General features: G+C 37.8%; 1 protein-coding gene across 5 annotated transcripts in view; it reads left to right on the forward strand.

Annotated features, from left to right (window-relative positions):
* Positions 1-16,296, forward strand: part of srcin1b (SRC kinase signaling inhibitor 1b) — a 57,180-nt gene that overhangs the window by 14,875 nt on the left and 26,009 nt on the right. For 4 of the 5 annotated variants that reach the window (XM_056249385.1, XM_056249388.1, XM_056249386.1 and 1 more), the window contains exons 2-3: positions 3,958-4,215; positions 11,326-11,349. In XM_056249385.1, coding sequence (XP_056105360.1) covers positions 4,021-4,215; positions 11,326-11,349 — 219 coding nt within the window. In that variant the 5' untranslated portion in view covers positions 3,958-4,020. Of the gene's footprint in view, positions 1-3,957; positions 4,216-7,855; positions 8,167-11,325; positions 11,350-16,296 lie in introns of those variants that run through there. The other variant, XM_056249389.1, reaches the window with a different exon arrangement.

Genomic DNA, 16,296 nt, shown 5'->3' on the forward strand with positions numbered 1-16,296 from the left:
TGACGAGTTGGTTATGTTCCTAAGTAGCTTTGGATAAAAGCGTCTATTAAATGTAAATGTAAAACTGAAAATCCTGATCCTTTGAGAGCTCTGCTAGTTGCTGATTGGTTTATGACAATGGTTTGTTTAACTTTGGTACAATGCTTGAATTCATGGAGAGACTTTAAATGTTTTAAAATTGCTCTTTTTGTTTGAGAGGCACAACATGTCAAGCTTTGACTCAACCACTGGTGTGAATGTAAGACTACCTGTAATATTTATCTGAATATTGGCATGTAGGAGGGACAAAAGGGCTGGTAGGATAGGAAGCCTGTTTGGAAATAATTATTATTATTGTGTTTGGTGCACCTAGTGGCACAGAAATTACACACTTCAGCTTTAATGTATGTTACTTGAGGCCATCAAGCTGTAATTTCCCCCGTCAGTCCTGGTAGCTTGCTTATAGTTCATATGATACACACAAAAACCTTTTCTCTCTTTGTCAAGTCTTTGATTTTAAGTGAAAAACACATCTTTTGCTAAAGAGGAAATAATTATAACACTATAATACTACTAATACTAAACTATAAAATTATGTGGTACTAAAATAAGCGTAATATCTCATCTGCCACTGTCGATGCTACACGTGAGTTGCGATTGGGCAAGATTTGGCTGTGATTGGGTGGTCAAAGACGAACGTGAAGATTATGTTTACATAGAAAAACAATGGAAAAGTAGAGCAGTGGAAAGGAAAACTGTAAGTACCTCACATTTCTATCTTCTATTGCAGTTATATTATTTAGTTGACTCCATCCCAGTTGTTGGTTTCTTCCAAATAGCGTTATGAATAAATGATCTGTAATTAGTATTAAATGTTAATTGTGTGTGCTCACCTCAGACTGCTTTTCAGTGTTCTTTGCCTTCTGATGAGAAAATATGTTAGCCCAGCTGGTTAGACTGTTTACACACTAACAGACATGACTTCAGTCCCAAGAACGTTCAATATAGTGAGATGGAAGAGTATTTTAGAGTGCTACCTTTTTTACTTTAGCTTTCTGCTTCCAGATGTTATTTGCAGCTTAAAATGGCGTCATATGTCTTTAGAAGACTTGGAATATAGAGCACAAGTTGTATGGACTGCATTTATTGTGCTTTTTAATGTATATGTTCCTGAAAAAGCTTGTAAAATTCAAATAGTGAGTTCTGTTGTTGAATATGTAAAAAACTGGTTTGAGACAATTCTTGTGGTTACTGTATAAAACAGAGAGAACAAGCTAATTACTCTCTCATTGGTCGATTGCTCTAGTCTCCGCCCACTGGTCCATCTCATCATTAACAGCTGCTCTGGTGTAGAGAAGGTGTAAAAGCTCTTGTGGTAGATCAGCACATAGACATACATAATAAAGGCTAGATGTCTCGTCCGCGCTGCTGGCCAATGGAGGTCGACGTCCGCACCTGGCGGCCATCTTGTCACAGGCAGCTCGCTCACTCGTAACATTGTGTTTTAATGGTGCATGTACTTTTTAAATAACCATAACTTGCTCGATTTTCTACCGATTTTCAAACGGTTTGGTTTGTTATAAACGTCAGAGATGTAGTTATGACACTGCACACTTATGAATAATAAGTGTATCAATAAATAATCATCCAGAATTATAGCCACGTTAATAACGTTTGTAACAAACCAAACCGTTTGTAAATCCGTCAAGATTTCAACGAGATAAGAGTATTTGTGTTCGTGCTGATCACTCATCTTACATCAGGTACCACAGAGCCCGCCAGAAAGCTTGTCTGTGACAAGATGGCCGCCGGTGATGACGATAGAGACTCCGCCGTAAGACATCTAGCCTTTATTATGGATATCTATGGATCAGCCTCCCCTCATTCTCTGAAACGCTTTATCCATCTTCCCTGCGGTATGCTAATATAATGGTTCCTCCTTTGATCTCGCACCTCTTCAGTGGGTTTCGTTGTTTTGGGTGTCTTTATTAGTTTGGGCCTCTATTTTGGGCTCCTTGTGGTGGGTGTTGAGTCTTCACAACACCACTGAGAAAAACATTCTTCTTTTGAGATGTTGTCTTTGGAGTTTTTCTCCTACTTATTTACCTGCTAGCTAGAATGTCTTGAGTGCAGGTTGCTACACATTATTTTAAAGTAGGGTGATTAAATGGGGTTTTTTTTAGATAGTATTTAATTATTTATTCGGTTAGTTGGTTATTTGTTTAGTTAGTTGGATATTTGGTTAGTTGTTGATTTAGTTTAGTTGGTTATTTTTTTTTTTAGTTATTTAGGTAATTTAATTTTTTTAATTAAAGTGTGACAATTTTTTTATTTATAAATAAATAAAAAAATATTTTTTTTATTGTTTTGTGTCCAAAATGATTGATTCATTAAAAAAAATATATTATTATTATTAGGGCTGAAGAACAATGCGTCAACGTAAGCGTAGATTATTCGATTAATCGATAGATTAATCTTTTGAAAAAAAAAAATCCTTTGTTCCAGCACTAATTAGCTAAAAATGTGTGTATAATAATAATAAAAGCTGTCACTTTAAATGTTACGTTAACCACACATTTACATGTGAATTGTCTGCAATACTTTAAGACACGTTTCAACAAATCATTTTCTTGATCTGTGTTCCTTTTTATTATTTGAGAGCTCAGATTCTGGCTGTAGCGTAAATGCAATTCAGATATAAGCACTTGTCTCACTTTTGGTTGTATAGTAAATTTCATATAAACATTTGCAGTATGTGTGCATGACATCATTCTCAGCTTAATAGCCGTATGGTGAGAGAGTCCAGAGGTTGTAGGCTGTGAGTTTCTGACAGCATTAGTGTTGGCTGACATGTGCTAGAGCTCACTGTGTCGAATCCTCCAGCAAACACACAGAAATCATAATTCTTCCATCAGCACAGGGTTGCCAGGTGAGGTAGGTATGACAACCTGCCAGTTTTATCATGTTTAGCCTTTATCACATCAGCAGACAATTTCCAACCCACCATCTCCCAGTCTTATCTACATCCATGATTTCCTCTTCCCTATTGAACACGGCAGTTTTCCCTCCCGTTGAGCTTGAGAGATATGACTGTATCGTTCACTGCATGTGTGAAGACCTCAGGGTTTTACTGTTTGTGAATGTCACGTCTTTTACTGTCACATTACACTGTTGCTTCATTAATTACTTTATTGGATCAGTTCATTCAGACATTTTAGCTATACTTTTTTAATTAATTATATTTGCTAATTATGTTTGCAATACTACTATTGCTCATATTTCAGGATAGGGATTTGAACAAACTTATGGTGCACCATTTATGCTACGACGTGAATGGATATAAAATCCAGGGATTGGAATATTAGCAATTTCAAAAATCAATTTGGGTTGATTCAATGCAAATAAAATCTGAATTTAAATGTTCGTGGGCCATATATCATAGTGGTAGTACTCAATTACCAGTGTGATTTTAGTATTATTTATACTATAATAGTATTTATGAATATTTATTAAAGAGCTTTTATTTTTATATTTTCAGTTTTTCATTTTAGTTAAGTGGTTGTGGGTAATATTAGGCTAAAAAGCATGCACCAATAAAAAATAACGTTACAAATTATTTTAAGGTGACGTACTTACATTGTACTTACCCAAATAAATATTGAGTAATATTAACTAACTACATGTACTATATAGATATGGTTAGGGATTGGTTTAGGGTTAATTTCTTGTAATAATGCATAATTAACTGTTAATACTAAGTACATGTAGGAACATATAACTATGTCAGCTTAGTGTTTACAAAAATAAAATACAGCAGAAATAGGATGCCATCCTGGCATTTTAGACATCATATTTTCAAGTACAATGCTCTTATCCTAATCTCGCACACCGTTTAGTGTGTATATTATCGAATGGCTCCATCTAACATACCAGATATCCAGCTCTTAACCTTTTGCGTTTACTGTTTTCACCTCACAGTTTTGTGACCGAGAAGGAGAGAGGGAGAACTAGAAGAAAAACTGTGCAGATAAAGTGCTTGTGATGTTGCGTGGGGAAGATGCAGAATATCAGCGGCGCTATCACACTCTGGGCAGTAACACACGCCGCCTCTCCAACCCCGACATGGAGGCCTTCGCTAAACTCCACAAGAGCAGCGACATGGAGCATCAGAGGAACAAATACCCTCCGCAACACGCAGCTACGCTGGTCAACACTAACTGTGCTCGGCAGCAGCAGGTAATGTGTGTGTGTGTGTGTGTGTGTGTACCCTCTTATATAGAGCAGGTCTAGTGGTCAGCGTAAGTGCTCCAGATATGTTGAGGCTTGACGATTGTACCTGTGAGTCGGGTTTGTGTTGACTCAATTCCCCTCCACTTGCTTAGAATCAATGTTTTATGTTCTATCATCATGATGTGTAAATGTTGAAAAGGCCTTTGATTAGTGTTTTTCAGCTTGTACTGGTTTTTGTCCTGTTTTTTTCGGTTCCTCTCTTCTCTCTGTCATACTTCCTCCCACTTCTAATCATCTCTTTCAACATCTTCCTCCTCCTCTTTGCAGTCATTCTTTTCTTTTTTAGTTGTGGAGTGGTTCTTGATAAGTCAACCATCTCTACTGTTATTGCTTGTACTGGGATTGGAACGATGTGTCAGTGTTGTTATTGTTAACTAAAACTAAAGGTACGGTCACTTAGAGAAATTTCAGCAAATTTTGTGGGCTAAAAAGGTCCATTGTTTATTGTCAATAAACTTCTATCTAATTTCTATTTCTATCTATCTATCTATCTATCCATCCATCCATCCATCCATCCATCCATCCGTCCGTCCGTCCGTCCGTCCATCCGTCCGTCCGTCCATCCGTCCATCCATCCATCCATCCATCCATCCGTCCGTCCGTCCGTCCGTCCGTCCGTCCATCCGTCCGTCCGTCCGTCCATCCGTCCATCCATCCATCCATCCATCCAAATTAAGTGCTATCAAATCGATTAATAGCATCTAACATAAAAGTTTGTAAATATATAATATGTATTATATATATATTATAATATATAATATGTATGTATTATAATACACACACACATATATTGTATAAACTGTATATATTTACAAAATTGTATGACATATAACATATATAGCACATATACACTCACCTAAAGGATTATTAGGAACACCATACCAATACTGTGTTTGACCCCCTTTCGCCTTCAGAACTGCCTTAATTCTACGTGGCATTGATTCAACAAGGTGCTGAAAGCATTCTTTAGAAATGTTGGCCCATATTGATAGGATAGCATCTTGCAGTTGATGGAGATTTGTGGGATGCACATCCAGGGCACGAAGCTCCCGTTCCACCACATCCCAAAGATGCTCTATTGGGTTGAGATCGGGTGACTGTGGGGGCCATTTTAGTACAGTGAACTCATTGTCATGTTCAAGAAACCAATTTGAAATGATTCGAGCTTTGTGACATGGTGCATTATCCTGCTGGAAGTAGCCATCAGAGGATGGGTACATGGTGGCCATAAAGGGATGGACATGGTCAGAAACAATGCTCAGGTAGGCCGTGGCATTTAAACGATGCCCAATTGGCACTAAGGGGCCTAAAGTGTGCCAAGAAAACATCCCCCACACCATAACACCACCACCACCAGCCTGCACAGTGGTAACAAGGCATGATGGATCCATGTTCTCATTCTGTTTACGCCAAATTCTGACTCTACCATCTGAATGTCTCAACAGAAATCGAGACTCATCAGACCAGGCAACATTTTTTCCAGTCTTCAACTGTCCAATTTTGGTGAGCTCTTGCAAATTGTAGCCTCTTTTTCCTATTTGTAGTGGAGATGAGTGGTACCCGGTGGGGTCTTCTGCTGTTGTAGCCCATCCGCCTCAAGGTTGTGCGTGTTGTGGCTTCACAAATGCTTTGCTGCATACCTCGGTTGTAACGAGTGGTTATTTCAGTCAAAGTTGCTCTTCTATCAGCTTGAATCAGTCGGCCCATTCTCCTCTGACCTCTAGCATCAACAAGGCATTTTCGCTCACAGGACTGCCGCATACTGGATGTTTTTCCCTTTTCACACCATTCTTTGTAAACCCCAGAAATGGTTGTGCGTGAAAATCCCAGTAACTGAGCAGATTGTGAAATACTCAGACCGGCCCGTCTGGCACCAACAACCATGCCACGCTCAAAATTTCTTAAATCACCTTTCTTTCCCATTCTGACATTCAGTTTGGAGTTCAGGAGATTGTCTTGACCAGGACCACACCCCTAAATGCATTGAAGCAACTGCCATGTGATTGGTTGATTAGATAATTGCATTAATGAGAAATTGAACAGGTGTTCCTAATAATCCTTTAGGTGAGTGTATAACAAAAGTTTGTAAATTATAATAATAATAATAATTGATTACATTTATATAGCACTTTTCTCTGCACTCAAAGCGCTTCACATATGGAAGGGTGAATCTCTTCAACCACCACTAATGTGCAGCATCACCTGGACGATGCGACGGCAGCCATAGTGCGCCAGTACGCCCACCACACACCAGCTTACTGGTGGAGAGGAGACAGAGGGATGAAGCCAATCAGAATATATATATATATATATATATATATATATGGGGATGATTTGGAGGGCATGATGGACAGAGGCCACTGGGCGAATTTGGCCAAGATGCCGGGGTTACACCCCTACTCTTTCGGGATTTTTTGTGACCACAGAGAGTCAGGACCCCGGTTTAACGTCTCATCCGAAGGACGGTGCTCTTTGACAGTAAAGCGCCCCCTGCTGGCCTCACTAACACCTCTTCCAGCAGCAACCAGGTTTTCCCAGGAGTCTCCCACCCAGACCAGGCTCAGCCCTGCTTAGCTTCAGTGGGCACCAGTCTTGGGTTACAGGGTGATATGGCGGCTGGCGTTAATATATATACTGTATATGTTTGCAAAATTATTTTAAATTAGCTTATATTATATATATATATATATATATATATAATATTAATTTAGTCATTTTATGTGCTTTTGTCCTTTTTATTACTTTTTGTTTTTTGACAAATATTTCTAGATAGTTTTCACTTATTTTTTTTATTCAGTTTTAGTTTTATTTCTGTTAGTAATTTTATTAAACGTATTTCAGTTAGTTGGCAAAGTTTAAACAAATTATTTTGTTTAAGTACGTTTTTCATCTAATATTTTTATTTTATTTCAGCTTTTTAACGTGCGATCACATTTTCCATTAAGTGACAAAATTTGGCGGTTGAAATCCGGTCATTTCACGAGATTCAAATAAGAGCGAAAAAGCTCATTTCCGCTCATTTTCAAGTTGGTCACATGACTTCGCTGCGCTGACCAATAGAAGCTTCTTAGATTGAAAGTGACTTCTGTGTGAGCAGTGCTTTTTACATTCCACTATAGCAAAATTATCTTTTATTTCCCCCAAAATGTAACTTAACCTTTTTTTTTTCTTTAACAATAACATTAACATTCTTAAATACCATAGAAACCGCATAGCAACACCCTGGCAACCACCAACAACAGCCTGACATCATGACTGTGGAACTTTTGAATGCTCAAGCACTGAAATTCTCTTCACAAAAGCAAATAGCTTAAATTTGCAGTTATGTGTAAATCCATATTGTCATTTCCTCCTTTCTTTTATCTCTCTCTTTCTCTCTCTCGTGATCTATTCCCTCTTTCTTTTTCCTCCTTGGAATCTATCTATCCTTCCTTCTATTTGCTCTGTATATTTGCCCATTTGGCTGCATCCACCGTCTCCAAACACCACTGGAATGAGAAAGAGAGAGAAGGGAGTCTACCGTTACCATGGCAACCGACCCCATGTAGGGAAATCGATGATATCACATAGCTAGCTGGCATATAGCAGGAGCGTACTGAGACACAGAGGGAGGAAAACCACTGAAGGACAGAGACGACATGAAACGCCATTCGCTTTTTACCTCCATAATGTGACGCGTTTGTGCATGAAACGAGAGAACATGTGGGGCAGGACTTGGCTTTATCATTCAGGAGTCGATTTTACGTACTGTATCGGAATGTGAGTTTGCAGTGGATTGTGGGAGTCTGATCCCCTCCTGAAACTCCACCGGCACACACTTTTGAGGAGGCTTTTTGACCGGGACGTGGAGGCTGAAGGTCAAGTTCACCCTCCCGAGCGTCTTCACGTATCCCAATGGTAATGCTTCTTAAAATGTATTGTTATTCGGTCTTATTGCAATAACCTTAATGTTAACAGGCATTCAATTAGTGCATTAATATTGGCAGATTTCATGCATTACAACAGTACAATGACTAAATAGTTATTTGGCTGTTAGTTAGTTTAATATAGCATTTAACAATTAGCCAAAAGGGAAACTTGTTTTGCACTGGCAATTATGATGACAAAGCGTTTTCTTTGGAAGAACGTGTACCGTAAGACCAGGAGCGCGTATGAAAGAAAATAGGGTCAATTATGATTTCATTGTTGGCTTTGTAGAGTGAGAGGAACTAAGAGGTTATTAGAGTCCATAGATGGAGAAAGTGCAGAAGAGGAGCGGAGAACTAGCAGGAGAGAGTCGAGCGACAATAGAGCGAATTAATTAGGCATGCTATCATACCTTCATCAGTCCATGAGGACACGAGAAACACAGTGAACGGAAAGAAAGAGGGAGAGAGAGACTGACAGCCTGATGTTTCATTGAGGAAGTAATCAGGTGACAGGCAGTAGTGTGTGTGTGTGTGTGTGTGTGTGTGTGTGTATGAACATGTATAATGGTGGGACCTGAAAGCATGATCATTCACATACCGTTTGACTTCTGTATTTTGTCATACTTCTTAATGAAAATGTTCAAGAGAAAAAATGAGTTTGAACTAGAAAATATTGAAAAAGTTGTACTTTAAGATGTAATTCTATTTATTTGTTTCACATAAATATTTTGATTTAATTTAATAATAATAATGATTAATAATAACAATAATAATAATAACTAGTCCTGTCAAATCGATTAATCGTGATTAATCGCATCTAACATAAAAGTTTGTAAATATATAATATTATAATGTGTACGTTTTAAATGTGTACGCCTTGCCTTGCCTATTTTATGGTAAATGCGATTAATGGCTTTGACAGCACTAATAACAACAAAAATTATTATTATTATTTTGAGAGGTTTTTGACATTTTTTTCATCTAGAATAATATTTACTGATGAATTTTCTACAGTAAGTCAGGAATGTGTTTTACAAAAGTAAAGCGGAAAGGGTCACATTTGCATACCATTTTAATTTGATCATTATTTTATTTTATTTTATTATTATATATATATATAAAAATATATTATAATTTTTTTAATAGTTCTAATCAGTTCCAAGGTCATTTTATTTTATGTGTTGCATTAATTTTTATTTAATAATTAGAATAATAATAATAATTCTTGGTCATCTTCTTAGTTTGAGGCCTTTTTGATGTTTTCTTCATGTAGAATAGCTTGCACAGATGAAATGTGCATGATAACATCAGGAATGTGTTTTATGAAAGTAAATAGGGACGATTTTGATTTCACATTGAATTTAATGTATGCTAAATTGTAGTGATGTTGTAGAGGTCTGTGTCGTCATAGCAACGGTGTAGGTGGTTGTATGACATGCAAGTATAGAAGCAGGTGTGGCCTGCCGCAGTGTCTGTGTGTGTGTGTCTGAGAGAGAAACAGACACACACACACACAGAGAGAGAGAGAGAATGATGTCTGTGTGGGTATGTTTGCAAACCAAAGAAAGACAGGAATGTGATGAGAGGAAGGTGGGCTTGCTTGTTGTGTCGGTCAGGGTGGGTCTTCATCTCATTTCTGAGCTACAGTTACTGTAACTAAAAGCCTTCTGCTGCTGTATGTGTGTGTTCTGACGTGTAAATTAGTGTATTAAAAAGTGGCTTCTGGCATTTGCGTTATGCTCTGATGCACACACTTCTGCTGGTCTTAGCGATTAGCTAAATAGTATCTCAGAACGTAGTGACCTAGACAGCATTTTAGGACATCTAAATCGAACAATTGAACGTGTCTGGGTAGAAATGTTTTGCAGGCACTTAATTATGTTTTGAGATGCCTCCAGTATGAGATGTCAAAGAAGCACTTTTTATGTTTTAAATTGGCTGTGTCCAAAGTGAAACATGATGAGGTATCAGGACGTGTCCAGATCCAGGGGTTGCACATCCCGTCTAAGAAGCACAGATGTGCGCTTACTATCATTGTCAGTGATAACCCACAATCCTGTGTGTGTGATGGTTGACTAAAAGAATGAAATTGGTTTTAGATATAAAGTTTAAGAAAAGTACATTTATTTACAGTTGAAAGCATTAATATTTGCTTGGTTGTTTCTAAAGGTCACATGATTGGTTTCAAGATCAGTAAATGTGATGTTGGAAGCCTGAAAATCAATTTCCTTCATGCAAAAAAAACAAAAAAAAAACACTGTTAAGTCAGTAGCCTTTGGTTTTTGACACAATCAAGAACTTTTCTTACTTTTTGTGTGAAATATGAGTATGAAAATGCTTTCTAGGGACTTCCTTGCTTTTCATTGGTTCTATTGGCAAATAGCACCTGTCAATCACAGAACAGAGTTCAAGTATGAGTAAAAGTTTTTGAAAGAAGTCTCTAATGTTAACCAAGGCTGCATTTATTTGATCGAAAAATACAGTAAAAACAGAATTATTGTGAAATATTATTACATTTTAAAATACAGTAGTCAACATTTGAAGTAGATCAAAACCTTTCATCAAAGTTATACATGAATTTTGAACAATACCCGTTCTTGTCGTAGGACAACTTTGATGAACTTTTTGATCCACTTCAAATGTTGACTATTCTTTGTATTGGAAAATATTTTAAAATGTAATTTATTCCTGTGATCAAAGCTGAATTTTCAGCATCATTACTCCAGTCTTCAGTGTCACATGATCCTTCAGAAATCATTCTAATATTCTTATTATTATCAATGTTGAACACATTTCTGCTGCTTAATACGTTTGTAGAAACTGGTAGTTTTTTTCAGGAATCTTTGATGAATAGAAAGATTTTTTGTAACATTATAAATGACTTGTCAGTTTTGATCAATTTAAAGTATTTTACTCCAAACTTATAAATTCTAGTGTATGTGTTTAAATGAATGTAAGTTGCTCCCTTAAATTTTTAAGTACAGTCAACTTGTTTGGATGTTTAAGTCATGTCAACTTAAAATTGCTTATTTTGATGAGTTAAAGCAATGTAAAAACATATGTCATAACTTATTGATCATATATATTTTTACAGATGCAGTATAACTCATTACTCTTTCCCTTCTCTGTCCCTCCTTAATTCTCTTAGCAACCACATTACTGGAGTTTCAAGGTAAGATGTCTCTCCCTCTCCACATCATGCATGTTTATCCGTGTTTCTGCATGTACGTTTGTGTGGTTTAATGATCCTCAAGGAAAAATTCAGATGCAAAACATTACAATATATGCGCACAGTGCACTAAAACTAAACGATGCATGACACAAAATGCCACTGAATGAATGAAATATATGAATACTTCAGCTGGTCTATGAATGGTGAAATGCTGCTCCATCATTCCTCACCGGGAGTAACATTTAGCTTTAAAGCGTGCACACGATGGTTCCTGAAGGACCCCCAGTCAGTGCATACTGCGATAAGCCAGCAGCTCTTTTGATTGTGGAAACTGTATGGCAAATTATTTATTTATAGACTCTATGCATTTCCTGGAAATCCACCTTTAAGACAAACTCCTCCACAAGGTTCCAGTGCACTGACTCACCTCCACTGTAAATGCGACCTACGACACCGGAGTCATTGGGGACTCGTGCAGGTCTTCAAGATGTGAGAAGTGAGAGCAGCTCTTTATCTCCTATCTTTGGCATTGAAACACTTCTGGAACTCCTCCAGACCTGAGATATACCTTTCACAGGCTCAGAGAGAGAGAAAGGACGGGTGTTAAAGGACCCTACAGAGCGTCCTGGGCCTGAGTTTGGTCAAGCCGTACAGCCTTAGGCTACGTCTATCTCATCTGCTTATATTTGTAAACGCATTACTTTTCTCTACACTCTTAGAAGTATAGGTTTTTCCTTTCAGGCATATACAACTTTTTCGTGGTTCCTATCATGGGACCATTTTATGGATTTAGTTTTAATAAAATTTTTATTGTTTTTTTTTATTTTGATTACATTTTATGAATTAAACAGCTCCTAAACATACTGATTTCACAGACAAGGCTTAAGCTAGTCCCAGACTAAAATGCTTTATTGAGCTAACTGAAAGCAACTTGCACTGAGATATTTTAAAATATGTCAGTGCCATTGTTTTGACTCCAGATGCACACCAGTAATGTTTATAGGCACGTTTATAAAAGCTACTTAAATGCCCTAATTGAACTAAGGCCTAATCCTGGCTTAATCTAAGCCCTGTCTGTGAAACCAGGCCACTTTGTTATTATAAAAAATGTAAATAACCCATTGAACACGAGTATTATGCAATTATTTGAGACATTTCTCCTAATATAGAACCTTTTTGGCATAAAGAGGTCTTTAAATATTGAGTCAAGACCCCTACTATCTGATATCAGCTTGCTTCTCAAGTAAAGGATGTTTAAAATTTTGTACTGGAAAACAAGACAAAAATACTTGAATGAGAGCAATTGCGTTTTAGATCATTTTTTTTTTTTTACCTTTATTTAACCAGGAATAGTCCCATTGAGTTACAGTAACTCTTCTCCCAGGGAGTCCTGGCCAAGATAGGTGGCCAAAAAGTTGCAAAGAAAAAAACATTTAAAAAAAAAACAGGACAAAAAAATTACATACTACACAACAAATCTCTATACATAGACTATACATATACAAACAATAAATGGAATGTCGATTAAGTGCGATCTGGACACACCAGTAAGTGGTGAGAAATTTTACTATGATGGTGCCAGAAGAATAGCATGATAACTGTATTATGTCTGGTCTCTCGGGATCATCTCAGTGAGCTTTAATGTACAGTAAGTGATAATGTACATCCAGCCGGTTGTTATCGCAGAATAAACCCCGATGCGAAGCGGAGGTTTAATATTTTATTAGCTCACCTAACGCAAAACTTCCATGAAGAAAAACCGTTCCTATAGCAAGCGTATAGCGCTGACTTTGGTTACCCTATATGAGCCTGTGTTATCAGTTTTTACCGGTTGTTATCGGGGAATAACCTACCGCTGGATGTTGCGATTGACCAATCAGAATCAAGTATTCCACAGGGCCCTGTAATAATGTTTTGCGAATACACAGTAAGATGATTTAAGCATTTTTCAACGTTTCAGTGTGTAAAAGAAACTTGGAAAACTCTAGTGTGGATGGAGAGTATTGTGCAATGAAAAGGCCATTTCCAGTTGTAACCAGATGAAAGTAGACGTAGCCTTAGACGCAATTCAATTCCCCCGGAGAGCGTGACAAACCTTCGATCTGAAGTGTTCCTGAGATTCTTTTCAGCAAAAAACTTCAGCTTTTTCTTAGTCTGCTCTGTCCCTGTCTATTCCTTTGGATGACAATTGTAAGCTTTGACAGGTTCTGGTATGTGGAAAAGCATGGCTGGCTTTGGTTAAATTGGCCCCAGGTGTAACAATGAGCCGACGGCATGCTGGACTACAGGAGAACTGTCCATGATACTTTCATCGCTGCTGGATTTTCTCACATGCGTATGTTAGGTCTGAATATTAATAGTGGATATCAATAATTAATAGATTTGATTCAACATTTTATAATTAGTTGCCATTTAGACACTTCATACTGGGCAATTAAAACTGCATTTATAGCTGGGACAGTTCTGCCTGGGGTAAAGGGTCTTGCTCAAGGACCCAGGGATGTGGCCGATGATCTGGAGATTAATACGCGGGTTTATATCACACTGGGGCGCTTATGTGCAAACGACCCGAGTTTGAGGGTCGTTTCTTGATCCCTGAATCCCTCGTCTCTAAATTGTTTCCTGTCGACCACTGTCCAATCATGTCAAAGGGAAAACATCACATAAAATATTTTAAAAAGGACTCAGTGTTAGCAGGACTTATATCAGAGAGTAAGAAACACTACTGTTAAGAAGAGTTCGGTAAGATGTAATGTTTTGAAAGAAATGCTCACTTTTCTGCTCACTAAGGCTGCATTTATTAAGATAAAAAAAAATACAGTAATATTGTGAAATATTATTAAAATTTAAATGAACTGTTTTCTATTTGAATATATTTCATTTTTAATTTATTCCTGTGACCAAAGCTGAATTTTCAGCATCATTACTCCAGTCTTCAGTGTCACATGATCCTTCAGAAATCATTCTAATATGATGATTTGCTGCTCAAGAAACATTTATTATTATTATCATCAATGTTAAGAACATTGTGCTGCCTCATTTTTCTGTGGAAACTGATAATAATTTTTTCAGGATTCTTTGATGAATAGAAATGTGTGAGCATTATGGGCGATAATCAGAGCGTGAAAAAGTTTTTCAGTCTTTCACTCTCATTAAATAAATAATTAGTTAAATTTACTTAATTTTAAGGCAACGGGTTTACTAAAAGCGAACTGAACACTTTTTTACAGTGTGTACATGTATATTTTTTGTACATCTGTGCATTACACATTTGCATTATTGAATGAGCTTTCAGTTCTTTATATTAAATCAAGTCCCTACAGCTCTGACATACTGCACACAACTACAGTGCCTAAGATGTCAGTCCTGGATTAACATTTTCCTCCCATGATCAATCGATCAGCAGCCTTTGACTGAGGTGAACAATTTTGCATCCGTATGACAGCTGGATCAATATTACAAGGACTGAGTTCCTCGACTTCCCACTAGATGCTGTCTGTAAATCTCAGTTTCCAGGAAAAGTCAAGACGTGAACCAGATCAGATCAGATCAAGGTTGTCTGTCTGTCGGCTACTTTGTTGTGTGTCTGGTGTGGGAGTGTGCGGAGGTTAATTGTCATGAGCGAGAAAGCTTCATATTATAGTATATCATACTCCTATATAAGCCATAAAAGCCTAATGTATCAAATATGATAGATGATCTGTCTATTATTTGATATTTTACAGGATCAAACACTCCCTTGTTGTTGTCAAGTCAATAGCAAACCTCCCTCTCCGGCCACATAAACACACAGCCAGACTTCTCAATCAATGAGCGCTGTCATGTTGATGCTGTCATGCTAATTAATGTGTTTATTAAAGGGAAATGAGGTTAATTCACACTTCTGTCAGGTCCATTAAGTCAAGAACACACAGACAAAATAATTAAGAATTATTTGAATAGATTGCAAACAGGTTGATGTTCCTGAATTGAAATTTGGCGGTATGGCTCTGTTCAGGGAGTCCTCTGACCTTTCATGAGCACCATGAAATAGCAGAGAGTCAGAGGACAGCAGCAGCAGCATTAGGGAACGCTCACACAGTTTTAGACTGTGAGAGCTAAAATATCCCCCTGTGAACAGAGCAGCAACATGACATAGCAAATGCCACGTTATGCATAAGGAGGAGCTGGGGAGGTGGCGGGCAGCAGAAGCGAGCAGCGAGCCAGCAGAAGCGAGCAGCGAGCTAGCAGAGCGAGCAGCAAGCATGTATGAGCAAGGTGAATGAGCTTAAAATAAGGCGCCTTGTTTGAGCTTGGCCATTGAACAGCGAGGGGAGTTAACCAGCTAATGCAGCTCAGCTGGAGCAGATCAGCTGACGGGACAGTGTTGATAGCAAATAGCATAAGCAGCAGCTTGACTACCTGGCCTGCCAGAACTGACGCTGACGCTCGATTTCTGTCAGGTCCATTAAGTCAAGAACACACAGACAAAATAATTAAGAATTATTTGAATAGATTGCAAACAGGTTGATGTTCCTGAATTGAAATTTGGCGGTATGGCTCTGTTCAGGGAGTCCTCTGACCTTTCATGAGCACCATGAAATAGCAGAGAGTCAGAGGACAGCAGCAGCAGCATTAGGGAACGCTCACACAGTTTTAGACTGTGAGAGCTAAAATATCCCCCCAAACAAAACCACACCTGGCAATCCTCTGTGATACAGAGGATGATTATTTGACCACACGAGCTATTCCCCCCAAAACAAAATTGAGTGTCTCGAACGGTGTCGACTGAGCCGCCCTAATTTAGCGATTTATAATAGTAAAAATATTGATTTAGCGATTTATAATAGTAAAAATATTGATTAATTACTGAAATGACTAATCAAGACCGCAATAGCTAAAACATGCTGTTACCTAGATTATCTGTATTTACTGTTTGACAGTCTACAGTGTAAGCTCTATGGATAG

This window comes from Rhinichthys klamathensis, unplaced genomic scaffold (assembly GCF_029890125.1).
Source record: "Rhinichthys klamathensis goyatoka isolate OS25496 unplaced genomic scaffold, OSU_Roscu_1.1 h1tg000059l_1, whole genome shotgun sequence".
Taxonomy (NCBI): Eukaryota; Metazoa; Chordata; class Actinopteri; order Cypriniformes; family Leuciscidae; genus Rhinichthys; species Rhinichthys klamathensis.